Raw genomic sequence first — 26,910 nt, forward strand, 5'->3', positions numbered from 1 at the left:
AGAACAGTTTTGTTGGACTTCTTGAATGGCAGCATTTTCTTTTTTTAGTAACTTGAATATACTCATTGTCTGCCCTCCATGGTGTCTGATGAGAAATGAGCTGTTAATCTTACTGAGTACTTGTATATAAGTTATTTTTGTCTTAACTGATCTCAAGATTCTCTCTGCTTCTGTCTCCTGATAGTTTGACTATGATGTAATTGTGGATCTCTTGAGTTTATCCCACATGGAATTGAGTCTCTTGGATGTAAATATTAACATTTTTCATCAAGTTGAGGATGTTCTCAGCCATGGTTTCTTTGAATGTTCTTTCTGCACTTTTCTCTTTCCTCTCCTGGGATTCCCATTATGTGTCTTTAGTATACTCATGGTGTCCCACATGTCTCTGAGGCTCTGTTCATTTCTCTTCATTTTTCTTTCTGTTCCTCAGAGTGGATTCTTCCATTTGACTTAACTTCAATTTCATTGACTCTTCTGCCAGCTCAAATCTGTTATTGACCCTGTAGTGAATTTTTCATTTCAGTTATTGAGCTTTTCAATACCAGAATTTCTATTTGGCTCTTTTTTATGATTTCTAACTTCTTGATATTCACTCTTTGGTGAGACATCATTCTCAAACTTTAATTCTTTAGACAGGGTTTCCTTTAGTTTTTTGAACACATTTATACTAGTTGATTAATGTCTTTGTCCAGTAAGTTTAAAATTTGGACTTTCTCAAGAATAGTTTCTATCAAGTGCTTTTTTTCTTTGCATGGGCCATACTTTCCTATTTTTTTGTATGTTGGTTTTTTGTTTTTGTTTTTTTTTTTGATTGACGTTTGGACAACTTAAAGAATGAAAATATGGTAACTGGATATCAGATTCTTGTTCTACCCCTCCAACCTGGATTTTTTTGTTGCTGTTTGTTGTTGCTGTTTATCTGTTTAATGGTTTTCCTGAATAAATTCTGTGAAATCTGGATTTTTTGCTGTGTGCTACCTCTGAAGTCTCTGCTCAGTTAGCTTACTTGGTCAGCTAATGATTAGACAGAGATTTCCTTAAATGCCCTGAACCGGTAAGTCTTTCACCCTTTGCTGAGGGACTTCTATGTAGGTTGAGACATGCCTTTAATATTTTGGCAGCTTACAACCCTGACTTAGCTTTTAACTCCTGCTTGTGAAGATCCTGAAGGTCAGCCAGAGATGAGAAATTAGGGCCTTCTCAGGTCTTTCCTGGGCATACACACAGCCCTACAAAGCACCCTACATATGTATTGTCAGTAATACACTGAAGCTTTTCAAATCTTTCTATGGTCATCCCATTCCCCAGGTTTCCATTTCAAGTTTGCTGTTTGCTCCAACAGATATTTCCGCCTCAGGCAGCTGCGATGTTAAATAATTACTGATTTTTTTTTTTTTTTTTTTTTAACACAAATGCCCTGGTATTAGGACTTTCCTTACTGAGCAAGCTCTGAGTCGGGTCAAATAAAGATAAGCCCTGTTAATGGACTTTTCTAGGGAGCTGCCAGACAGGTCAAACATTGACAATTTTCTGGGTATGTGGCTTTTTGGGGAGCTCTAAGCCCATTTTGCTTCTCTTTAATGGCTGATAGGCTACTGGTTTTCTCAGTTACTGTGGTTCTGAATCTGTTGGTTTTCGTGGTTATCATGGAACTGGGAAGAAGGAGATGGGAATAGGGCAAGGGAATAGGGCAAATGCCACAAGGCTTACTGTTTTTACTGAGATTCAGTCATTTTTCTTGAATAAATGTTGTTCATTGTTGTAAATTCTTGGTTAATTTCCAGAGTTCTTAAATGTTGATTTTTGACAATTTTTGCCTGTGTTCTCCTTGCCCTTATGGGGGAGATTTCCAGAGGTCCTTACTCCACTATTCCAGAAGTGTTTCCTCCATAAACAGTAATCTCTGTACTGTGCTGTAATGTAATGATGTATTCAGGGCATGCTGAGGAACATTCAACTTTGGCTCCAGACTGCTGTGCTTTTTGAGTTATTGCTTTTTTCCCTGCCTTTTTCTTTTTCTTTTTTTCTTTTTTTTAAAGATTTTATTTAATTATCTGAGACAGAGAGAAGGAGAGAGACAGAGAGCACATGAGAGGGGGGAGGGTCAGAGGGAGAAGCAGGCTCCCTGCCGAGCAGGGAGCCCGATGCGGGACTCGATCCCGGGACTCCAGGATCATGACCTGAGCCGAAGGCAGTCGCTTAACCAACTGAGCCACCCAGGCGCCCTTCCCTGCCTTTTTCTTATAAATGTTAGCCTATGGGTCTTCCCACAGCAGTTCCTCTTTCCTTGTTAATATGCTACTTCCAATATGTTGTGGAGTTAATAATCAAATAGCCGAATTAGTTAGCAATATTTAAAAAGAGCTTTGGATGGTCCACTGCAATGTGTGTGGACTTTGTGACATAGTGACTGCTTACAAATCATTTTGCCCTTTTCACTCCTATGTTTTAAAAATGAGGTTTCTAGATATCTGAATTTGGAAGTGAGTTGGTGATGTCCAAATCATGGGAGAGAGCAGTCCCACAGTACTCCCTGCTGAGTCAGATTACATCTCTAGTAGAATAGCTAATTCTGGTGTTTAAGATGATGTTGAACAAATAGAGGAGTTTCGAGGTAACAGTAGCCAGGATGGAGGGTGAGGAAGCTCTGAAACTGCCATATGAGGAATAATTGGGAAGAGTGGTGATATTTCACTCCGAGAAAGAAAAACTTGGAAAAAAGGAAAAGCTTATTGGAGTGTAGGATAGGGCTGAGAGGCAATAAAATTATTCTGTTTCCCTGCATCATACTCATGCCAAATGGCATGGTTATGACAAAAAAGCATAGGCTATAATGAGACAGATTCCGACCCAGTAGAAGATAAATTTCTAAAAATGAGAACTATCCAACAATGTAATTGAGTAAGCATTTATTTACCACAGCCTGGGCCTGGGCAGACAAAATTAAATGAGATAGAATCACTATTCTAGAGCTGCTCATCAAGTGAAAGCCCCCTCCTTAGTGATTAAACCAGGACTAAATGATCGTCTGTCAAACATAGTGTATTGGATAGAAGACTGGGGTATATGACAGCTAAGGTCCAGTCTAAAACTACAGGTTGGAGTCCACTGGCATCCCTGCAGAGCTGGCAGATGAGCTTAGGGCAAGATAAAATATTCAGTGTGAATCTAGAGTCTCCAAGGAATACAATGTATTTTTGAACTCTTTGTCTCCCAAGTCTCTCTTTGTAGTTACCATGTGCGAAGCTGGAGGCAAGTTAACTTTACCTTAGAATTTTACTGACACCTAGTGGCAAATATGGATATTAATAAAATCTAAAATGTTAGAAGACAATACATAAGTAGCACAAATAAAAATGCTTAATATTTAAAAAATTATAAATGTATATAGTGATAAAAATGTATTCATGCTTTGAACTATCTTCTCAAAAAATATTTAAAATTGTTTAAATGTTATCTTCAAGATATTTTTATCCTGGAGTTTCAAGCTCTTTAGTATCTTCGTAGGTTTTATTTATAGGCAAACTTACAGTGTCATTACTGTCTCTTCTAACTCATATATTTCATTTATACTATTTTCATGAACTATCAGTGTACTAAATTTTGGTTACAAATTAATTAAAGTTTGTATCACTAAACCACAAAGGTAAATATCCTCCTATTCAAAGGGAGAATTACAGGCACCAATCCAATACCATTAACAGTATTTTTCACTGTAGTGACACCTGATTTTTAACATTCTTGACAAGCCAGGAGAAGGTTGGTTCTGGTTAAATCTAGGAACTACTGCTAAGAAACAACAGGTGCTAATTGGTCTGTGGGGAAATTAAACCCCTGTTTGGGCCTCTCCAGAATGCCTTTATGCTAAATAAGTTGAGATACATGGCTACGGCTACTGAGCTATAGAATATATATAAAAATTTTCTGTAATTCACCTATAAACAAAATAGAAAAGCATAATGTGCCAAGTTTTTCATAGTAAGTGAAACATAAGAATATTAAGATTACAGATAAAAAAAATATAGCTGTTGTTGATAACGTTTAACGACATGATAAGAAAATGAAAGTCTTCTAGGATAGAAGAAGGTCTCATTAACATTTTCATGGTTATGGTACCATAACATTTTGATATGATATGAAAATGCCACTTGCCCCTTCCCCATTAAAACTTTCAAAGGAATTATAACCTCCAAATACTTTTTCCTTCTGCAGGTCTTCCACCCTCCCACATTTCAAAAATAAAACATGACTGATAAGCCAGTTCTTTTTCCTTTTTTTTTTTTTTTAATATTTATTTATTTATCTATCAGAGAGAGAGAGAGAAGGAACACAAGCGGGGGGAGTGGGAGAGGGAGAAGCAGACTCCCTGCTGAGCAGGGAGCCCGATGTGGGACTCGATCCCAGGACCCTGAGATCATGACCTGAGCTGAAGGCAGACGCTTAACCGACTGAGCCACCCAGGCGTCCCAAGCCAGTTTTTTTTCCTAATTACAAAAGCAAACCACCTTATGCGTGGAGAAAGCAAGCCCAGACGGCTTGGCTCTGGTGTCTGAGCTTCCAGGCACCACCCTGAGCTGCTCTGAGTGACTCTCAAGGCTGTGCCAAGCAAAACAGAAGTCAGAGTGGTTTGCATGCGATGATGCCTACACTGGAGAAAATTACTTTGATTTCCCTGACCTACTTTAGTGATACGGGAATTTATCACTATCAGGGCTGGCAGTCTCTATAAATTCATTACATAACATGCATTTTATTACTATTTAGCTTCTATTAGCTTAGTGTTACAAACAATGGAAAGGAACAGAACTCATAAAAACAGTATTAGCAAATGTAGGTCAAGCCAATTTAAAGTTTCCATTCAATATTTTTTCTCCAGATAATATATAATCTGTTTCTCTAAGTTTTCTCACACACAGTGACCTAACCTCTACTTTTTTTTTTTTAAGATTTATTAACTTATTTTTGAGAGAGTGAAAGAGAGAGAAAGAGCATGAGTGGGAGGGGCAGAGGGAGAGAGAGAATCTGAAGCAGACTCCCCCGCTGAGTGGGGAGCCGGACCTGGGGCTCCATCTTAAGACCCTGAGATCGTGACCTCAGCCGAAACCAAGACTCAGATGTTTAACTGACTGTGCCACCCAGGCATCCCCAGACCTAACCTCTTAATCATTCCTGTTTCTCTCTAGCATTGAATAGGATGGCAGTTAAGCTTAACCAATTTCAGTGTGGGGTCTACAGATTTTCATATATTTAATAAATTGAATTAATTCACGGAATTATAGAGCACAGGTCTGGATGTTGAGCAGAACATCTGTTAAGTGTTTAATGGATTAGGCTATTGTAGAAGAGGATTAGAATTGTAGAAGATAATCAACATCTAATCCATTTTGAAAGCATTTTAAAATTGTAGGTATTTTAAAATCAGTAACAATAATGATTCACCGTGACCCCAATTAAAAAAAAATGTCTTGCTCTTCTTGCCATAATTAAAATCTTGTATATTTTAGGATGCTCATAAAGACTTAACAACATGGAATAACCTAGCAATGGTAATAGGTGTGATTCCAATTTTTAAAATGCTACTAATGCAATAATTTATTGAAAGTTATTCTTGGTACTTCACAAGGGCTCAAGGCTATTTACAAGAAAGTACAGTGGATTAGAAGGAAGAAGATTTGGGTCCCAGCTTTCATCCCATTACCTTACTAGGCTTGTGACTTAAGGCAAATCACTTAGAATCCCTGAGCCGCTGTTTCCTCATTCATACCCTACCTCGTTCAGCTCCACCACTAGGTTGGCGTGCACCCTGCTGGCCTCCCGCATGGCGCCCAGCACACCTCACGCACGCAGTTAATGTTTGCTGGCTGACCTAACCAACAAGATTGGTTGAAAATGAAAATAAAAATATTGTCATGCATATCTCAGAAGGGTTGCTACGAGGTTAAAATGATGAAGTGGTATAATATACGGGAAAATGGTTTGAGAACCATATAATGCTATATAGACACACGGTGTGTTTCTTTTCAAAAATGGAGGAAGAAGTTCTTTCTCCATTTTTAAAATGTGGATACATTTTTGGTACCTAACTTAAAAAGAAATTAAGATAAATGTGTTAATAACTGCAAGTTATTTCAAATCACTACAGCTTACAAATCTATAACTATTCTGAGAAAAATAGGCTATATCTACCTACAGCTTCAGAGGACTTCAATGATTGCTTAAGATTAATATGACTTTAGAGATAAAAGATCTGTGATTTTCAATAGCACAGGTAAACTTTTCAGATAAGTTCAGGTTAAAAAGTCACATGTGGGGGCGCCTGGGTGGCTCAGTCTGTGCTCTCTCTGTCAAATAAATAAATAAAATCTTAAAAAAAAAGTCACATGTGAATTCCCTATAACACGGTCATAATATAGAATAGCTTACCATATTTTAAAAAGAGATTTATATGGACTAATGTTTAAGGTCTAAGATTATACCGTTAGGTGAAAAATGCAAACTAAATATTTATATTTATATAAAGAAAAATGAACCCACATATTTTCTGATGTTCAAATATATATGTATATGAATATCTTGAAAAAGGCCTAGAAGGTACATACCTAATTATAGCAATGATAACAGTGATTATCATTGAGGAGGGGAATGGAATTGCCTAAGGGCAAGTAGGGACTTTTGCCTTATTGGTATTGTTTGAAATGTTTTAATAGCAGGAATGTGAAAAACAGACAAGAGCATATTACCAATTCATAGAATCTCTCTTTTTTTTTTAAAGATTTTATTTATTTGACAGAGAGACACAGAGAGAGAGGGAACACAAACAGGGGGAGGGGGAGAGGGAGAAGCAGGCTTCCCACTGAGCAGGGAGCCTGATGTGGGGCTTGATCCCAGGACCCTGGGATCATGACCTGAGCCGAAGGCAGACGCCTAATGACTGAGCCACCCAGGCGCCCCAATTCATAGACTCTCTTGAGCCTTACGTGAATACTGAAGATGGAAGGGGTAATGATCTATTTAGTATTACACAACTAAGGGTGTATGTGTTGGTCCTTGCAAGGAGGGAGCACTAAAGCTTTTGGTGACACGACATTTAGGTGTTCTTTCATGGAGTAGGTGAAAAAGTTTTCTTATAGAGCAGACAGTCTCAATGGCTGACAGCACCAATATCTTACATTAAATAGGATACTAAAAAAGAAAAAAACCCCACAAAATTAGAAAAATTAAGGGAAAATATATTTGTTAGTTATATTCATGGTAATGGAAAGCTGGTAATTAGACATGATTCTCATTAGAGTTACAACATAGCTTCTAGATATTCTACCATTAAATAAATGAATTAAATTTCATTTTGAATTAGTTTTATTATTTCAACATATTTGGTTTGCCCAATCCATGAGACAAAAAGACATGTTGAGTAAATACAACATAATTTCTATAACCTGAGGGGACCTGCGCATCGTTACCTGATTGCTCGCAATGCTGACTGGCCGCTGAGTGGTGTCATGGCTCGAAGACTCCCCTCGGTTGCAATAGTTCTCTCCCTGAGGTTTTCCTTATTGTTTGTTCATCCTCTCCTTCTTCCATAAGCTTCCTTTCTCGGGATGACATGTTCTCCGTATACCTTCCATCGCCTGGTGTTCTTTGCAGGGAGTCTCTGTCCGAAAGGGGCCTCTGTGGCTGTGATGTACTTTGCTCATGGAATTCATCACCCATCAGTGGTTCTCCCATCGCTCCAGGGCCACCGAGCCCATCCTCAGGCTTCACATATGGGGGCTGGTCCTCCTTATGCTCGTACATAGACAGTCTCTTCTCGACCACCTCACGGATCAACACTGAAACATTATATGTGCAAAAATCACTGTGATTGTTCATATTTGAGTAGTTATAATGCTGACTTACAGATGAGCATAAAGCAGGCCTCAGCCCTTCCCTGTGTTACTTTTATACAAAGTCAGCACATTTAACTTCTGTGCCACTTAATGCATTGAATATGAATTATAGTCAATGCCTGTTTTAACAGAATATCATTTATAAAGTAATGACAGAAGATATTAATTCTGATCAAATTACACAAGAACCAAAAATATTATTGAGGGTAAAAATTTGTGCCTTTGTTAATTGAGATAATGAAACTTTAAAAACTAAAACTATAAATTTTTTTTTTTTAAATCTTGTGTGAGATCTTTTTTTTTTAAAAGATTTTATTTATTTATTTGATAGAGAGAGACAGCGAGAGAGAGAACACAAGCAGGGGGAATGGGAGAGGGAGAAGCAGGCTTCCCGCCGAGCAGGGAGCCCAATGTGGGGCTTGATCCCAGAACCTTGGGATCATGACCTGAGCCGAAGGCAGACGCTTAACGACTGAGCCACCCAGGCGCCCCTAAAACTATAAAATTTAACATCTTTCTCCTATTTATTCTTTCTGCTGAAAAATTTCAGAAATGACTTTTTTTTCCAAACATTTTATTTAAAAAAAGAGATTTTTTTTTTTAAGTAGTCTCTATATCCAATGTGGGGCTCGAACTTACAACCCCAAGATCAAGAGTCGTATGCTCTACCAACTGAGCTGGCCAGGTGCCCCAGAAATGATTTTTTTTTTTTTTTTTGAGGGAGAGAGAGAGTGCAAGCACACTCGTGAGTGCGAGGGTAGGGGGTGGAGCGAGAGGGAGAGAGAATCTTAAGCAGGCTGCATGCCTAGCACAGAGCCTGATGCAGGCTCGATCTCATGACCCTGAGATCATGACCTGAGCTGATATTAAGAGTCAGATGCTTAACTGACTGAGCCATCCAGGAGCTTCCAGAAATGACTTTTAAATAAAAGAGCTTACTGTCAAGCACTGTCCTTCCCACCAGACTGTATTCCATGGTTTTGTCAACTTCATTCATTAGCCATGGAAGGAATCCTATCTCAATATCTGTAATAAAAAAAAGTTAATTTTGTTATAGTGAAATTCAATCATTATAATGATTTTTATGAATCATTATAGATAGGAAGAATCTGTGCTTTCTCCCTAATTGTTGAAGATTCATCAATACCGTTTTCTTAATACAAAATGTCAAATAGATTTATACAGCGTGACTTTTGCCACATTCTCTATGCATGTTCTGGTCCATCTCCTTTCTATTGTGGTTAAAATAGTATTTTCAAAACTATGAGGTTTTCCTTGGCGTCCAGGCCTTTGGACCTGAGTGCACAGGTGCAATCTGACGTGGATGAAGGAGATAGGGGAGGGGAGTGGGGAGGAAGATGTGGGTCTGCGAGCAGAACTCTAACCCAAACGTGATACAAATCTGGGATTGAGCCATGCTGACAGAAAGAATGCCCCCATCTGAAGCCTGGGGCCTAGGAGAAGCTGACCAAGAATCAGAGGACAAGGGCCAGAGAGTGTCTGAGAAGAAGGCCACCTAGAAATGGGTCAGAAACTAGGTGCTTCCATTAGTGATAAATTTGTTCAAACTGAAATCGAAATCTACTCTACTGTGTGAGCCTTTAAAAAATACGGTCCATTACAATATGTACTTTAATGTTTCAAAATAGCTTTTTAGGGGATCTGGCATCTGTTACTTTTCAATGAGGTGATGAGAGAGTGCAATAGGATATTATACTCACTACCAGAAATAATATTTTTAATCTGAGGCATAAATCTCATTTTCAAGCTTCTAAATGATCCGTAACTGACTTTTTCAGCAATTCATGAGAGAAAAAAAGGTTGCTAGCCTCTTTGACTAACAGCAGAGGTCTAGCTAGACCCCAGGGGGTGGCAGGGCAGCGTGGAAGGAGCACTGGATCTGGGGTCAGAGTCCGAGGCCTAACGGCTCCCCCTGGCTGTTTGGGAGAAGGCATTTCACTTCTCTGAGCTTCAGTTTCTACTTCTGAAAAATGGGAATTAATCTGCCCTATCTACCCCCCCCCCCCAGGGTTACTGGGAGGGTCAAATGCTATCATGTATGGAAAATACTACAGAAATGGTAAAGTACAATATAAATGTAAACTAGGAGTTGTGTGTAACCTGACCTCTCTCTATGAATGTGTCCTGAATTGAATATGTATTCAGTGAAAATTAACATTACTAAACTCTGCCCCACAATACTATTAGCCATTTGAAAAAGGTTATGTATACAAAAGCTATGTGGATTTAAGTGCTTTTGGAGCTGAGGAAGGAGGGTGAGGAATGGCAACTCCTACCCTTCATTTGGCGGGGCTAGCTGAGGGGTGGGTCTTGGCGGGTGCTCACCGAGAGCTGACAGGTGTGAGTTCTCTAAAGGTAGAGACCAGGTCTCCTTGTTTTTATCTCCCACACCTAATACAGTGCCTGGGATGGTGGAAACACCTAATTAAATGAATACACGACTTTCATTGTTGCCCCCAAAGGGTTTTTGAGTGGAACAGGAAGTCAGCTGAGAAAAAGTAGAAAAACTACTTATGCACACATTTTATACATATTATGTTCCATACATATGACATTTAGCTCCTAAATAACCCTTATTTCAGCCGTGAGGAATTGAAGGTCATATAGCTGATTGATGATGAAACTGGGACCCAAACTCAAGTTTTTGACATCAAGTCCGTGTTTCTTCCTACTATCCAATGTTGCTTCTTAGTAAAGACAAACTGACATCCTAAACTCACGATCTTTATAGTATACCTCTCATTAATAATAGTACTTACTTAAAACAACTATAATTGACTTTAAAAATGTGTTTTAAAGAGAGATTCCAGTTCAACATAAGCATGGGCATGGGATTCCTTGGAAGCATTAGGAGGATGCTTCTTGTAGCAGGGATCTAGCAACACCTCCACGAACGAACCTCTTTCAATGGGATCATAGAAGTAGCCACCGTCCCTGAGACTGCCAAACACGGACGGGAGGAGGTCCGCCAGGTAGCGCTGCGCGAACGCCCGAGCGGCCACTTTCTGCGAGGTCTCATTGTGCTTGTAGACCACCTCCCACTGCTGTTGCTTACGCCGCTCCTGCGCACAGAAAACACCACAGTGCACGGTTACCTAGCCGCGATGTCCTCCCCAAATGCCGGACCTAGTGAGTGGAAGAATCTGGACACATATATGTATCAAAAAATGGACAGCAAGGAATCTATTCATGGTTCACAGTTTTCATCAAGATTTTAGTGAATTTCAACAGCTACTGGGTGGGTATTGTTTTAAAAAAGATGGAGCTTAAGGTAAGATTCATCTCCTGATCCATTTTTATGTAAAATCATTTGAAGATGTACTTGTTTGACTATATGGATAATATCAAAGAATAATAATAGTTATATGTATTTGTAATTAGTATTATCAGAAATTATTATCAATATGAAAATTATAGTTGCTCAGACATCTTCAGTTAACTGTCAGTGAGTTGTCTCATTTGTAAGCTTGTTTGGATTCATTGAGCTCTGAAAATTATAAACCTCTCTTTTGTTGTTGTTGCTTCTTGTAGACCACAGGATATCTATAAAGCTAATGAACCGTCTCCTCTACTCCCATGTGGAAGTGGGAGCATTAATATAGTTACTTATGAAGTCTATTTTCAGAGTTTAAGCAGATATAAATCTAGATGTTTGTACTCATTATTTTCATAGTATATTTCCTAATTGTAAATAAACAAGTAAGTTTCCTTTGATAAAGATTTCCCTGATTATTTCAACAAAGCTAATATTGCCTCTATTCATTTCACATTTGTAAAAAAATAGTATTGCATTTGCATAATCTCTACCATAAGCCCTATGCCCTTTACACAATTACTTATTCATTTTGGAGAAAAATTGAAAGTCCATTTGATTAGGTATTGAGTAGAACATCCCAACAACTAAGCTATTCTGTTCAGTAAACTAGACTCTTTGGGAAATTATTTGAACTCTTTTAGGTATTCAGGCACTCATATATAATTTATCCATTCAGTGTCCGACATAGGGCAACAATTTTTGCCAGAACCAGACAGACTCTTAAAGATTACTGAGCCTAGAGTTTCCTAACTGAATGTTATTGGCATATTTTAAAAACTAGATTCTAAAAGTTTTCTTACTAAAAGTTCTAAAAAGCTGTAATGTAAAATATTCTATAAAGAAGTTCTGGAGAATCCCTGGGGTATAGGGAAGGGCCTGGCCACTGAGAAAAAGATCCAGAATTCCATCCAGATCCTCTGCTCCTTCACGCCACCTATCCCTAATATACTCCACTTTTCCCTTTCACTTTTTGGCCACTGGTGTATGGCAAACCAATATATTTCCTTCGCTAGGAATCTTGTTATTTAAGAGTGCCTTTCAGTTGGGATATGTGTAATTTATTACATTTAGAAACTTTTGGAAACTCTGTTTAGGTACATTTACGTAAGCTGGTGTTTAAAGAATGTGATTCTGTGCATGAAAGACCTGTGATCTACAGAAGAGGAGATAACTGAGCAACAAACTCTTTTCTAACATATTTGCAAAGATCTTTAGCTCTATAACATACCACATGTGATTCAGAACATAATCTGTTAAATAGCCAAAGACTGTCTAAGAAAAAAAACTAGAATGCTATACTTTTTCTTCTCTGTGCCGCCTCTCTTGCTCTTCAAGTCGCTGAACTTCAGCTAGTTCAACATTGCGTAACTCTTCATATGCATGCTGACTGGCCCACAGGTTAGCCAACTCTTCTTCTTCCATTACTTCCAGAAGCGACTGCTCAATGGTCTTCCCCACCAGAACTTCTAACATTGGTTTTACTTCAAGATCAAAGTCAAAGAGCTTAAACACACAAGACAAAGCAAATTTAAAATTTTAATCATGAACCAAATGCTCAAAGAAAAAATATCCAGAAAAGCAGTCATGACAGGGTTCTATTTATTGAGGATCTTCTTTACTTATGGTTTCCAAAACTCACAACGGCCCTGCAGGGCACACAGAATATCAGTCAAGAATTATAAAAAGATGTATGTAGTCATCAAAATGAACCCTGTTACTCAACAATTTTAAGATCAAACTCTGAAACCCAAAGGAAATATCCTTATATTTCTTAATTTTTGCCCTATTAGATTTTCACTAGTTTTCACCAACAGTTTGAAGAACTGAGGAACTAAGAAACAAGAATAATGGGCATTTTGGTGATTCCTCTCTAGGATTTAGAGGCAAATATACCCTTCTATATAGTTTGTGAAGACTTAATTTATTTCCCCATTTCAAGTTCCTTCAATTAAGTCTTAAATCTCACATAAGTCATTATGCACGTAAGCATTGTCTTCTCTTCAATTTCATAGACTGGCCTATTTATGCATTCTACATTGACATGAAAATGTAATTATTTTAGGATTTTTTCTCTAACATAGATTATCTTCATGAAAACTATATAATTTAAAAGCAACTAATAGTGGAACCTCTTATACCCGAGATACTATTTTTCTTTATTTGGTACAAATTTACCTTGTATCCATATATTAAGTATGCAAACACACAAGAATCAAGGTGCAGATATTCTATAAATATTTCTAATGATTTTTATATCTGATCAGTGAAGAGGGGAAATTAGAACACTCTATTTCAGGATAAAACTATTATAGGTACATTTGGAAAGAAATCCAGTAAGTGGAATCTTTCTGATTATGAAGTGGTTTGTAAGCTTTTAACTAAACCTAACTTCACCTATTTATAAAGAAGATAGAAGGAAGTCCAAATAATGTACTATACCTCTCCTTCTAGTATTTGGGTGGCCACATCTTTGCCAGTTTTGGCAGGAATAAAGAGTGGTGTTGGTGGTCTGTCCAAAAATGCATCTGTTTGGCATTCCATATCAACTTCTGTTATGCGGTCAGCAATTTCTTCAAGGTATATTTCTAAGAGAATACCATATACATTGAGTTTGAAATTCTTGTCTATTTCAAGCATATATGTGTATTGAAACTTTAGCTTCTACAAAACAGAATTAAATGGATCAGAAAAGAAGCGCTCAAGTGTGGGATTAAATTCACATACTGTACTAAGCAGTTTTATGTATTTGGAAGACCACAGAGTCAGTCAGGCTAGGACATTTCTGGAATGTTGAGAAAGCACTGAGTTTTGTACTTGAAAATGAAAATAAAGAAGAACATGAAGCCTAGATGTATGTAAGATGCAAAGTATGATCGGGAATGGAAAGTTAGTAATCCATCTGTATAACTGAGTCCTAAGATAATAAATGTATAAAGATTTCAAAATTCCTGAATATTTAAAAAATTAGGCACCATGTCACTATGTTACTTGATGTTCCCTTTAGGCTATAGACTATAAACAGATACATGAAAACAAATTTCACTTTAGGAATAATATATGTGAGGCAAGGGCAGTGTGGTATCATGCAAAGAACATGAGAACTGGAGTCAGATGTTGAACATAGGACCTAGTCAAGTTATATCTTCTTAGAGCCTTAGTTTCTTTATCTGTAAAAGGGATCATAATTATTCGTCACAAGGAGTCTTTAATAATAAAGGAGATACACAGGTAGAAGACTGGAATAGTCTCTGAGATATAGGAAAACTTAAAATTCTGATGGTATAAAGAACACTAAAATTTAGCTCACGTAGAATTACACTACATTGGCTAATTACAGACATATACGCATTCTAGACTTGGCCTCAAGGTAGGAGGGAAATGCGTGGAATGGTTCACTTCCTTTTGTACTAACTACCCAGCAATAACTGATAAAGCCACTCACCATCTTGGCAAGATGCAAGGTGAATCCTGAATAGTTATATCAATCTAAGGAAAACACCAAGTGTTGCCTGATTATCAAGATTCTGACAACAACACAGCTCGGCCGTAGAGGTCCAGGTAAGCCTCCCCTAGCTGAGAACAGCCAGACAAGTAGGAAAGCCTGGCACTGGCCGAGCAAGCCTGTGTGGCCTTGGGGAATGTGTGCAGTGAAAGGAGAATAAAAGGAGAGAAGAGAGAGGCTGTGGGGAGAGAGATGGAGGACTCAGATCTGGATGAGTTCAGGCCTCTCAAGAGAAATAAAATGCCAAAATAGAACTACATTGCTCTCTTCTCCTGTAGGTCCAGCAGTGATTCATGTTGGGGTATAAAAGAAAAAGTGAGAAATAATCCCAGTTTGAGAAAAAAGTATGTGAAAAGGGCTGAGAATTAATGTGGTCATAAAATTCTTTTTTAACCCCATCTCATACCTACAGCTGTACCCAATATAATAATAAAATATAGTCTATGTATTTGTCTAATGAATGCACTCCTCTGACCATGTAACTGGGGCAGTACTGAATAGCATAACAGATACATAAGTAATATAAAAGCCAAATAAAAAATGAACTTAGAAAACTGAGCAAACCCAGGAGCCACAATGCCCGTGGCATGGTCACGTACCTGTTTGCACATCCACATGCTTTCTGCCTTCCACGGGTTCGGGGGTTCGTGGTCTGAGCTGTTCTTGGGCTCGTTTTCTGGCAAGAGCCCTCCTCTTAGCCTGCTGCTGTCTCTGAACCTCTATAGGATCAGGCTGCCCAGGCTGAGTGACAGAAAAGGCTTCTAAAATTTAGAAGATATTTCTCAAAGCATACAGAACTGCCATTCCAGAAGTGATTCCTGGATAGCATAAGAGCATCTGTCATATAATTCTTCCTGATTATCAGTGACTTCATGATTAAAGTTCTGTTTGAACTTTGTCAGGTAATTATAAAGTTATCTGATGAAGCACATAAGTAACTTCAAAGTATGACTGATGACTAGAATAAACAGTTGCAGAATCCTATCTAATAAATTGTTTTTCCTCATTCAAGCATTTTTACCATGAATTCCTTGAATTCCTAGTAACCAAGTATACTATAGAATTACTCGGTTACAATACATTTTAATGTGTAGTTAAGGAACTGAAAAGCACTAGGATTTAAAAAAAATCTGAATTTCTTTTAGACAAAATTCCTGAAAAAATATATTAGCTCACAAAGAAAATATTCTCAGTCCAAACAAAGCCTGTCCCAGTGCACAAAACAATAGCTGATTAAGGGTTAAAATATATAATTATTTACAGTAGTTCTGCAATATTTGGAGGTCCTTGATTTCATATCTGTATCTCATTCTATGGTCATTTCCTGTAGCTAACCCGTCTTATCTCAAGGTAAATATGAAAAGAGAGGGGAAATATGAAAGTACTTTGCAAGAAAAAAATTTTAATATTTAAAATTAGAATTGTAAAAGCATTTTAATTGAAATAACAATGTGGTAACATTAAAATTTATTAAAATTATCCCATAATCCCATTTCCCTAATACAATGGCCATTGTCATTTAAATGCATAGTTTTTCTGAAGTTGTGATGATATCATAGATTTATTTATTTTTTTGAGAGAGAGCGAGCGAGCACATGAGTGGGGTGGGGAGGGGGAGCAGGAGAGGGAGAGAGAGAATCTCAAGTAGACTCCTTGCTGAGTGTGGAATCCTCACTGGATTCTATTTGCTAATATTTTGTTGAGGATTTTTGTATTGACATTCATGATAGCTATTGGTCTATAGTTTTGTTTTTAGTGTCTTTGATTACCTGAAGTGTTCCTTCCTCTTTTATTTTCTGGAAGAGATTGTGTAAAGTTGTATAAAATCAATGAGAATTTTTTTAAATGTTTGGTAGAATTTTCCAGTGAAACTATCTGGACCTGAATATTTCTTTTTTGAAAGTTTTTAAATTAGAAATTCAATTTCTTTAATTGTTATTAGACACTTCAGAATATCTATTTCATGTTAGGTGAATTTTGGTAGTTTATAGTTTGAAGAATTAGCTCATTTCATTTAGTTTGTTGAATTTATATGTATAGATTTGTTTGTAATATTCTATTATGATCCTTTTACTCTTTTAATAGATGCAGAATCTCTAGTTATATCCCTGATATTTGCTTATTTGTTTCTTCTCTTTTACTTCCTTTTTTTTTTTTTTAAGATTTTATTTATTTGAGAGAGAGTGTGCGAACAAGTGGTGGTGGGGGGGGGCACGCGGGGTGGGGACAGAGGGAGAAGCAGACTCCAAGCTGAGCAGGGAGCCAGATGTGGGGCTTGATCCTAGGACCCCAGGATCATAGCCTGAGCCAAAGATAGACGCTTAACCGACTAAGCCACCCAGGCATTCCTCTTTTTCTTTCTTTGTTAGTTTTGCTAGAGGTTTATCAATTTTATTGATCTTTTCAAAGATAAGAAATGGCGTTTAATCTTTTCATGGTTGCAGGATCTATGGTTATACCCTCTGAAAGTCATTCTGGCATTTGCTATTTGTCTCTTCTTTCTCTTTTTTTCTTTGATAGTCTTGCTAGAGGTTTATCAATTTTATTGATCTTATTCAGAGAACCAGCTTTTGGGTCCATTGATTTTCTCTATTGTTTTTGCATACTTTTAAAAAAAGATTTATTTATTTGAGAGAGAGCATGTGCATGCAAGTGCACATGCATGGGGGGGAGAGGGGGAGAGGGAGAGAATCTTCGAGCAGAACCCCACTAAGTGCAGAGCCTGAAGTGGGGCTCAATCTCAGGACCCATGAGATCATGACCTGAGCCAAAACTAAGAGTCCCATGCTTAACTGACTGAACCACCCAGATGCTCCTTTTTTTTTTTTTTTTTTGAGAGAGAGAGAGAGTGTGCAAGTGGGGTAGGAGGGTAGAGAGAGAGAATCTTAAGTAAGGCTCCACACCCAGCACAGAGCCTGACTTGGGGCTCCATCTCAACACCCTGAGATCATGACCTGAGCTGAAATCATGAGTCCCATGCTTAGCCAACTGAGCCACCCAGGGGCTCCTACTGCTTTGTTTTCAATGTAAGTGATTTCTGCTTTTATCATTATTATTTTCTTCCTTCTGCTTGCTTTGGGTTTATTTTTCTCATCTTTTCCCCATTTATTGAGGTAGGAGCTTAGATTATTGATTTGAAGTCTTTCCTTTTTAGCTTTTTTCCATCTCCGCACTATTCTGGCATGAAACACAAATTTTGATTTGTTGTATCTTCATTTAGGCCTGAGTAGTCTTTCAAAATTCCCTTTAATACTTCCTCTATGGATTATTGGGAAGCGTGCTGCTTAATTTTCAAGTGTTTGAAGATTTTCCTGTTATCATCTATTATTGATTTCTAGTTTGAAATTTTGAAAGAGACATTATTCCATCATGGTATGATTTCAAATATCTTAAATATAGAGATTTGCTTTGTAACCTAGGATATGTTCTATCTTGGTCAATATTCTACAGGTGCCTCAAAACCATATGTATTCGGGGGCACCTGCGTGGTGCAGTCAGTTAACCATCTGACCCTTGGTTTTGGCTCAGGTCATGATCTCAGGATCATGAGATCAAGCCCATCATTGGACTCTGCGCTCAGTGTGGAGTCTGCTTGAGGTTGTCTCTCCCTCTGCACCCCCCTGCCCCCACTCATGCTCCCTCTCTGAAATAAATAAATAATCTTTTAAAAAAAGCATATGTATTCTGTTGTTGTCAGGTGAAGTGTTGTATAAATGTAAATTACAACCTATTGGTTGGTGGTGTTGTGTAGTTCTTCTACATTCTTGCTGATTTTCTGAGAGAAGGATGTTGAAGTCCCGAACTAAAATTGTGGATTTGTCTATTTCTCCTTTCAATTTTAGCTTCATGTATTTTGAAGCTTTGTTGTTTGGTGCATATACACTTAAGACTGCTAGATCTTCTTGGTATATTGGGACCTTTTTACCATTATGTAATGTCCTTCTTTGTCCCTGGTAATATTGTTTTTCTTAGGTCTACTTTAGCTGTTATTTAGATAGCCACAACTACTTCTTAAAAATTAATGTTTAATTTGTATATCTTTTCCTTTCCTTTTACTTTTGACTTACCTACATCACTATGAATGAAATGAGTTTCTTGTAGACAGAATACAGTTGGGTCATGTTTTTTTTTTTTTTTTTTTTTTTAATCTACTCTGCCTATCTGTTTCTTAATTGGCTTATTTAGACATTTATATTTAAAGAAGCCATTGCCATATTAGGGCTGCCTGCCATTTTACTTTTTGCTTTCTATTTGTTCTGTTTTTAATTTTTCTGTTTTCTTTTTCTTTCCTTCCTGTGAATTAGTTGAAACACTTTTTAGAATTCTTTTTTTATTTATCTGTAATCCTTTTGACTATATCTCTTTCCATAGTTTTTTAAAAAAATAGTTGTTCGAGGTTTTACAATATACTATGTACCTGATCACAGTCAACATTTAATATCAACATTTTACCACTTTAAGTGGAAGGCAGAAACTTTACTCCCACTTAGATACCCTTATTTTCCTTACTTTTAAAATATAATAAAAATCTAATCATCTTAAATATTTTACCTACATATATTAAGCACTACATCAGATGATGTTATAATTTTGCTTCACAATCAAACACAATTTTTAAAACCCAGAAGACAGTTTATTGTATTTACCCCTATTTTCACCTATTCCATTGTTCTATCTTCCTATTCTTTAAGGGTAAGTCTGCTGGTGACAAATCCTCTAGGTTTCCTTCATCTGAGAACAACTTGATTTCCTCTTTATTCCTGAAGAATATTTTCACTGGATTAGAATTAGGGCTTGATAGTCCTTCTCTTTCAGGACTTGAAAAATACTATGCCACTTTTTCTGGCCTCCATTGTTTCAAATGAGGAACCCACAGTTATTCAAATAATTGTTCCCCTTCTGGTAATGTGTCATGTGTCTATAGCTGCTATCAAGATATTTTGATTTTAGTTTTGAAATTTGATTTTGATGTGTCTTGGTGTGAATTTCTTTAGGTTTTTCCTGCTTGGGGTTCAACTGACTTTTCAGATCTGTAGGTTTTTGTCTTTTGCCAAATTTGTGGAATTTTCAAACACGGTTCTTCAAATATTTTTTCAGTCCCTTGGCTTTTTTCCTCTCTGAGACTCAGATAACATGATGTTAGACATTTTGTTATTGTTCCTCAGCTGTGAGGCTTTGCTTTTTTTTTTTTTTTTGTGGTCTGTTTTCTATCTGTTGTTCCAACTGGGTAATTTCCATTGATTTGGCTTTGAATTCATTGATTGTTCCCTATGTCATTTCTGATGAGTCTGCCCTGTGACTTTTTAGATATTTTCCATTTTTTTTTTTAAGATTTTTATTTATTTATTTGAGAGAGAGTGAGCAAGAGAGAGAAGGAGCAGGGGGAGGGGCAGAGGGAGAGGGAGAAGCAGACTCCCCACTGAGCAGAGAGCCTGATGTGGGACTTGATCCCATGACTCTGGGATCATGACATGAGCTGAAGGCAGATGCTTAGCCGACTGAGCCACCCAGGTGCCCCCATTTGGCTCATTTGTATATCTTCTATTTCTTCGCTAATATTTTGTTTTTTCATTTGTTTTAAGAACATTCATAATTATTCACTTTTGATTGAAGCGTTTTTTTTTTTTATGATTACTGCTTTAAAATCCTTGTCAGGTAATTCCTACATCTGAGTCATCTTGCTGTTGTCATCTCTTGATGGATTTTTCCCATTCAAGCTGTGACTGCTCTGGTTTGTGGTATGATGAGTGATTTTTTTTTTTTTTTGTATCCTGGAAATTTTGGGTATTAGGATGTGAGATTCTGGATCTTAATCTTTTTTAGCAGGAAGTCATCCCTTTTTGTTTTAGCATGCAGGCATGGGTGGAGATGGAAGTTCAGCATCCTGCTAGGCCCCACGTGAAAGCAGAGGACCAACTTTTATCACCTTATTGGTGCCTAGTGGGGGTAGTATTTCAGATCCTTGCTGTGATCCACTGACATCAGTGTTGGAGTATAGAGGAGTGGAGCTCTAACACTGCCTTATCTCACCTGTTTCTCTTTGTTGTTGCCAGATAGGATTGAAAATTCAGCTCCCTCCTAGCTCTGTTGCCATCACCCCAGGAAAAGTAGGGTACCAACTTGTACCATCTCTTACCATCTCACTGCCCCTGGGTTAGAGTGGAAGGTCAGTTTCCTGCTCTACCCTTGTTGATACCACCTCAGTGAGTGAATCAGAGCACCGATTAGTACTGCATTGTTGCTGCCATGTGGGGATGGAAGTCCAGTTCCCCAGCTCCGTCTTGCTGACTCCACTGGGAGGGGCGGGACAGTTTTTCCATTGGAGTTTGGCTGGAGGAGGGGTAGTAAAAAGGTTTCTGTTCTGCTAAGTTACCCTTTTGCAGTCTTTTGGATAAAGGGAGCAGGCTTGTGCCTGTTGGTTATTCTGGGTTGCAAGCTTCTCCAGTGCTCTGAATGGGATATAAGAAGACTTAGGGAACTCATCACTGTGTCACTCAAATCCTGAGGTCCCTAGCCAGTCCACTTCCTTCTTTCCACTTCCAGAGTCTTCCTGTGTTTGCTTGTGCTATTGGCAAATTCCTGCTTGTCTGGAACTGGAAGTCTCAGTATAGAGTTTTTAGGTAAGTTGTTGAATAATTGACTAAAGAACTAAAAAAAAAAGGTATATCAAATCATCACAATATTAATTTAAAAAAACTAAAAAAAAAAGGTGATTCTCCTTTTTAGTTGAGTTCTAGGGGTGCCAATGTTTATTGCTACTGCCACAAGATGTTGAATCACGTATCTATATTGCATGTTTGAGCTGTTGTTTTCAAATGTTGGTCCCTGAACTGGCTGTACCAGACTGCCTAGAGAAGCTTATTAATGATGCACATTCCTGCGTCCAACCCTTGAAGGTTCTAATGCAGTAGATCCAGGGTATGGCTGAAACATACAATATTTTTAGTGAGTTTTCTCGATGGCTTTGATTTATGTGCTTCAGGATGTCTGATATTCCATATATCACCATGTATATGTCATACAGTGTTTACAAATTAACTTAACTATATTTCATTTCAGTGCCAAGAAATCATCACTCTTAATATCATGCCACATCCTAATCATCTCTGTATCCTAGGTACTCAGCACAGGACCTAAAACTCAATAAATATTTGTTGAGCGAATTAAAGAAAATAATTTTTGATTAAATAATGAAGATAGTATTATAATATGAAATAATTTAAACAAACCTAAAGATGTTATACCAGTGCTACTCAAAGTGTTGTGTGTGAACTGTTTAAGCTGGTCTGTAAAAATTTAATTATAGAAATTGAGAGTAAAAGTTTATAAGCTTTTAGAGCAGTTTTACAAAGTTCTGTTAATCTAATAAAATATTGGGGGTTTTGTATTTTTAACATTGTTTTTAATTGTGGTAAAGTACACATAAAACTTACCATCTTAGCCATTTTTAAGTGTAGAATCCAGTGGCATTAAGTACATTCACATTGTTGTACAACCATTACCACCATCCATCTTCAGACTCTTCTTTTTGTAAAACTGAACCTCTGTACCCATTAAACACTAATTCCCTATTCCCCCACTCTCTTAGTCCCTGGCACCCACCATCAGCCTTGTATTTAGCATGTCTTTTTTTTTTTAAATTTAATTTTTCTAGTAATCTATCAGTATTTTATAACTGTTTTAGTCTGAAGCAAATTAGAAATTAAAACAAACAAACTGGTCCTTCAGCACAAGTAGTTTGAAAAGCTCTGTGTTAGAATATTCAAATTATGCTTACCAGTGGTCCTGTCTGTAGAGCATAAGTATTGCCTCGGATCACCCTTCTGTCATACATTATGTTTCCATAATGCATAGGTTCTTCAGCTCTGTAAAATAGCAAATTCTAAATAACTATTGTAATAGTGTTGGTCTATGCAGTTAACTCATTTTTAATTGGATTTAAACTAAGATACAAATGTTATGAAAATAGATTTTTGTTTTGGCACAATTTTAGTCTGGGAAATGACTAGCATTTATGGAATGCTTATTATATGCCAGGCCCTTCACATATTTTATTTATTGTTCACAATAAGCTTCAAGTTGGAAACTATGATTTCCATCTGACAGAAGAGGAAGGAGATTCAGAAAGGAATGTGCCCTAGGTTACCTAGCTAGTAAGTGGCAGAGCTGGATTTAGGGCTGTAAATCTGTTAGACTACTTGACAAATATGAAAATGGACAGTTGGAAAGGGGCCTGCCTTAAAGTACTAACAGTAGTTGGATTCAAGGATTGAAAGGATTCACAGAATCAGGCTTAAGAAATAAAATAAGTCCAATTTCTCATTGTTTCTTTAAACTCAAAGATATGTTTAAAATTTTTTAAAAATTTTAATTTTGAGGATCAGAATATCAGTAGTGAAAACCATAGAGTTGATGTTTTCATTCAAAGTTCTTTAAATGATATCATATGTATGGCTATGAAACCAAATATTGACCTACACCAATAATAGTACTCTACCAGAAATGATTTTGAGAGGGGCAGTAAGTTGCTTTTTTTTATCATACATTAAAACCACTATTGGATAACCTGACTTTATGTTACTTAAAAACCAGGCATGTAACCCTGCTCATCTTATGTGATCTCGGGGCAGTGTTTAGCTCAGCTGGCTACTCCTTCACTGAAGCACTCTCTTTTCTAGCCGCTGTGATACCACCATAGTCTTAGGATTGTTTTTCTAGGACTTCTTTGACTTCTCTTTCTTATCCTGTGTTTGCTGGCTCCCCCAGTCCTGGAGGATTTCCTCTGGGCTAGGTCTTCTCTTGCCCTTCCCTGAACTCATCCATTCTCAAGGCTTTACTCATAATCCATATACCTAAAACTCCCAATTTTATTTTACCTTTAGCTCAGAACTCTCCTCTGAGCTCCAGGAATGTATATCCAATTGATATGCCCAGTGACATCTCACTGAGATGTCTCAAAAGCAACCTCAAAATTGAACTAATTATCACTCTCCCACTCCAACTTGTTACTTCTTTAGTGTTCCCTATTTCATTAAATGGTACCAATAACCACCCAATTGGCTTAATCTAGAAGTCTGGGAGTCATCCATGATTCATCTCTCTTCCTCACTGCTTGTATCCAGCAAGTCTTACTGATTCTACTCCCCAAATTGTTTTCATATCTCTCCATCGCTCATTGCCACCACTATCTTTTACCTGGACTACAGCAAGAGTTTCTTAACTGTCTGGAACAACATTTTTCTCTGAATCTGTCCTATACATTGTACCCAGTGATCTTTTAAAATAGAAAAAATCTAAAGGATGCTTACTTGATTAAAACCCCCTAGTGCTAATGAACATAATAATGAGGAAAAATTTTGGTTTTGATTTCACACTATCAAAAGCCAAAAAGAAGGAAAAATCCGTAATGCCTATTGCTGGTGAGGATGTAGGGAAAAAGGATATGTTTAAACATTACTAAAGAAAAGGCATATTGTTCCATCTGTTCATGTTAAAAATATACATGACCTAACAATCCCATCCCAGGAATCTGTTTCATAGAAATAAAAAGGCCAGCAAATAAAGTTGTTTATTGAAACCTTCCTCTTTGTGGTAAAAACTTGGAGCAAACTGAATACCTATCAAAATTGGAAAATTTTAAGAATGTGTAGTACATCCATACCCCAGGGGATATCATGCTATTAAAAATAATTGGAAGGATTTTTGCAAAGAATTAAGTGAGAAAAGGAAGATGTTGAGAACTGTGTATAATGTTAGCATTGCTATGAGGTAGACAAACCCGTGTGTACTTGTATGTATATATTTATATATTTATACAAAAACATGTGAGTGTGGAGAAAAGTCCAGAAACATTCATGTAAGGGCATTAACAAGGTTTACCTTGGGGACAGGAGGGAAAGAGCAAGTTTACAAGGGAAGGGGGTTGGGCACTAAGAATGTACCCAAGCATGAACCACAGGAGTCTATTTATATAAATTAAGTATGTATGTATAGGTATATGTAAAGAAATTAGAAAAAAAAAGAATTAGAGGTTATAAAAAAGGGGGGGAAGCTAATTGCAGATTAATATGTGTAGTATGATTCAATTTTGGAAATAAACCTCTTATATAAATGTACATATGCTCAAGTACGGAGGTGTAAAGGAGTAATATAAGAACAAGCATATATTACTTTTATAAATTGAAAATCACCACTGAGTATAATTTTAAACTGAAAAATCAAAAACACACACTTCTTCCAATAGCTTTAATCAACAGATTGCTTCAATATAAGCAAGGTCCTGCAACTTGCTTATCAACTAGCTATAAGAAAAAATCATTCCTAATGAACCACCATTGATTCTTATTTCATTTGTTGGTGTAATTTAATAGTAATGATTTGTGAGCAACTACTTAAAGCCACCAGAAAGTATTTTTGAAAGTGTTTTTAAATGGAATCCTTTTATAATATAAATAGTCCCTCTATAAATTTAAATTTTCCGGGGTGCCTGGGTAGCTCAGTCAGTTAAGCATCTGCCTTCGGCTCAGGTCATGGTCCCAGGGTCCTGGGATCGAGCCCTGCGTCTGGGCTCCCTGCTCAGTGGGGAGCCTGCTTCTCCCTTTCCTCCCTGCTGGTGCTCTCTCTTTATCTCTGTCGCTATCTCTGTCTCTCTCTCCCTCTCTCTCAAATACATGAAATCTTTAAAAAAAAAAATTTAAAATTTCCATTTTGGTTTCTTTAAAGTGACAGGCATTTCTTATTTAAGAAGGTCTTTATTTGCCATAATAAGGTAATCATGAATTTAGACTTAGCGTTTGAAATACGCATCAAGAGTTACTTGGCTGATGTGTTCCATCAGTTACTTCAACAATTCGTGTAAGTGCTTCCCATAGGTCAGGAACAATCCCAGGTGGACAAAAGACACAAAGGTTCCAGCTTCCATGGAGCCCGCATGCTTGGGAAGTTTGGCCGGTTCCAAAATTTGAGGCTTATAGAAAGAACTGTATGCTTTAGAAAGGCCCGTAAACATTATTATGGATAATAATGAAGTGGATATTTGAATATTTGCAAATAAATACTCAGCAATGTAAAAATACAATTTGGGGTCCAGCATGGAAAGATAACCTGATTCCTGACCAAAGACTGGCGTGGGAAGAGCTTTACTTGGCTGTTATTCTGGACATGCTGTCGCCTCTGACACCGTAGTACCTGCTTCCCCATTTGCATAATGGAGTTATTAAACCAGCTTCACAGTACTGTGGACTCAGGAGAAAGTGAGGTGCATATCGTTGGCCAACAGTAGTTAGCTGACTCGAGAGTTGTGAAACCAGTGGGTTTCCTGTACATGTTAATCGATCACGCCCGCAGCTCATTATCACGAAACGTTCCCTACGGGAGGCCGGGCCGACCGTGCCCCTTCTTGCTTCATTCCTCCACGCCACGGGAGACTTCTTCAGGGAAGAAATTTTATTTAGGCAGGGTGTGGAGGGGAGAAAGCCGCACAGGCAGGTTTGCCAGGGCGAAGGGCCCGCGGCCCCGCGGCTCCGGGACTGGGGCAGGTGGAGATCACACAGGGGCTGGTTGCTCACTCACGGCTGCATTATGCTGTCCCGGTAACGGCGGCGCTGGCAGGGCAGGGCCCGGGGCCGGCTGGTGTAGGTGTAGGTGCCCATGGCTGGGGGGCTGCGGTCTGTGAGCCTGGAAGCCACGCCTGGGGCCCGGTCGCTTCGCTTCGGGTGGAGACTGGCTTTCCGGCAGGTGGGCGCTAAGTGGTAGTGGGAGCCGCAGACGTGTGCGTAGTGCCAAGGGCAGGGATTCCGCGACGCAAGGAGAGGCGGCAAGAAGGAAGGCGGGCGGGACGGGAGGTTGCCAGGGCAAGAGGTGGGGGCTACACTCGGCTTGTTCCGGGGAACACTGAGCCTGCCGAAGGCGCCCACTCCGGTTGCCCAGCAACCCGGAGTTCCGCCTGGGGGCGGGACCTCCTGGCAGTTCCGGCCGGCGGTTTTCGCGGGAAGGCCCGCCCTCCGGCGCACTTCCGGCCCTTGACTCCGCCCCTTGGCGCCTCCCCGGCAGGTGAGCCGACGGGTTAAGAGCGCTCTCCTGCCTGAGTCGGGCTTGGGGGCTTCGGGGAACTGGGCAGGCACCGCGGCGGTCCTCGTTCCCACTTTGGAGTCTGGCTTTGCCGGGCTGGTGTCGGCGCCATTCTT

At 38.3% G+C, this 26,910-nt stretch overlaps 1 protein-coding gene across 1 annotated transcript; it reads right to left on the bottom strand.

The window, feature by feature from the left end:
* On the bottom strand, window positions 1-26,652 carry LOC118001848 (radial spoke head protein 3 homolog). Its single transcript, XM_034992021.1, has 9 exons — window positions 26,297-26,652; window positions 22,503-22,590; window positions 15,325-15,466; window positions 13,663-13,808; window positions 12,523-12,726; window positions 10,807-10,969; window positions 8,826-8,912; window positions 7,461-7,829; window positions 1-500 (listed from the first exon to the last, which is right to left on the bottom strand). The coding sequence occupies exons 1-8, from the start codon at window positions 26,374-26,376 to the stop codon at window positions 7,498-7,500; spliced, it is 1,242 nt and encodes a 413-aa protein (XP_034847912.1). The 5' UTR covers window positions 26,377-26,652; the 3' UTR covers window positions 1-500; window positions 7,461-7,497.
* Window positions 26,653-26,910: the final 258 nt, after the last annotated feature.

The sequence above is a fragment of the Mirounga leonina genome, unplaced genomic scaffold, assembly GCF_011800145.1.
Source record: "Mirounga leonina isolate KUSES-001 unplaced genomic scaffold, KU_Mleo_1.0 Mir_54, whole genome shotgun sequence".
Taxonomy (NCBI): Eukaryota; Metazoa; Chordata; class Mammalia; order Carnivora; family Phocidae; genus Mirounga; species Mirounga leonina.

Bases quoted from the DNA above. Each gene is read 5' to 3' on its own strand.
- LOC118001848 (XM_034992021.1), bottom strand. From the start codon at position 26,376: ATGGGCACCTACACCTACACCAGCCGGCCCCGGGCCCTGCCCTGCCAG. The intron at 15,467-22,502 runs GTAAGCATAATT...TCTGTCACTCAG, and splicing joins CTCTACAGACAGGACCACTG to CCTGGGCAGCCTGATCCTAT. The intron at 13,809-15,324 runs GTACGTGACCAT...GTATTCTCTTAG, and splicing joins GCATGTGGATGTGCAAACAG to AAATATACCTTGAAGAAATT.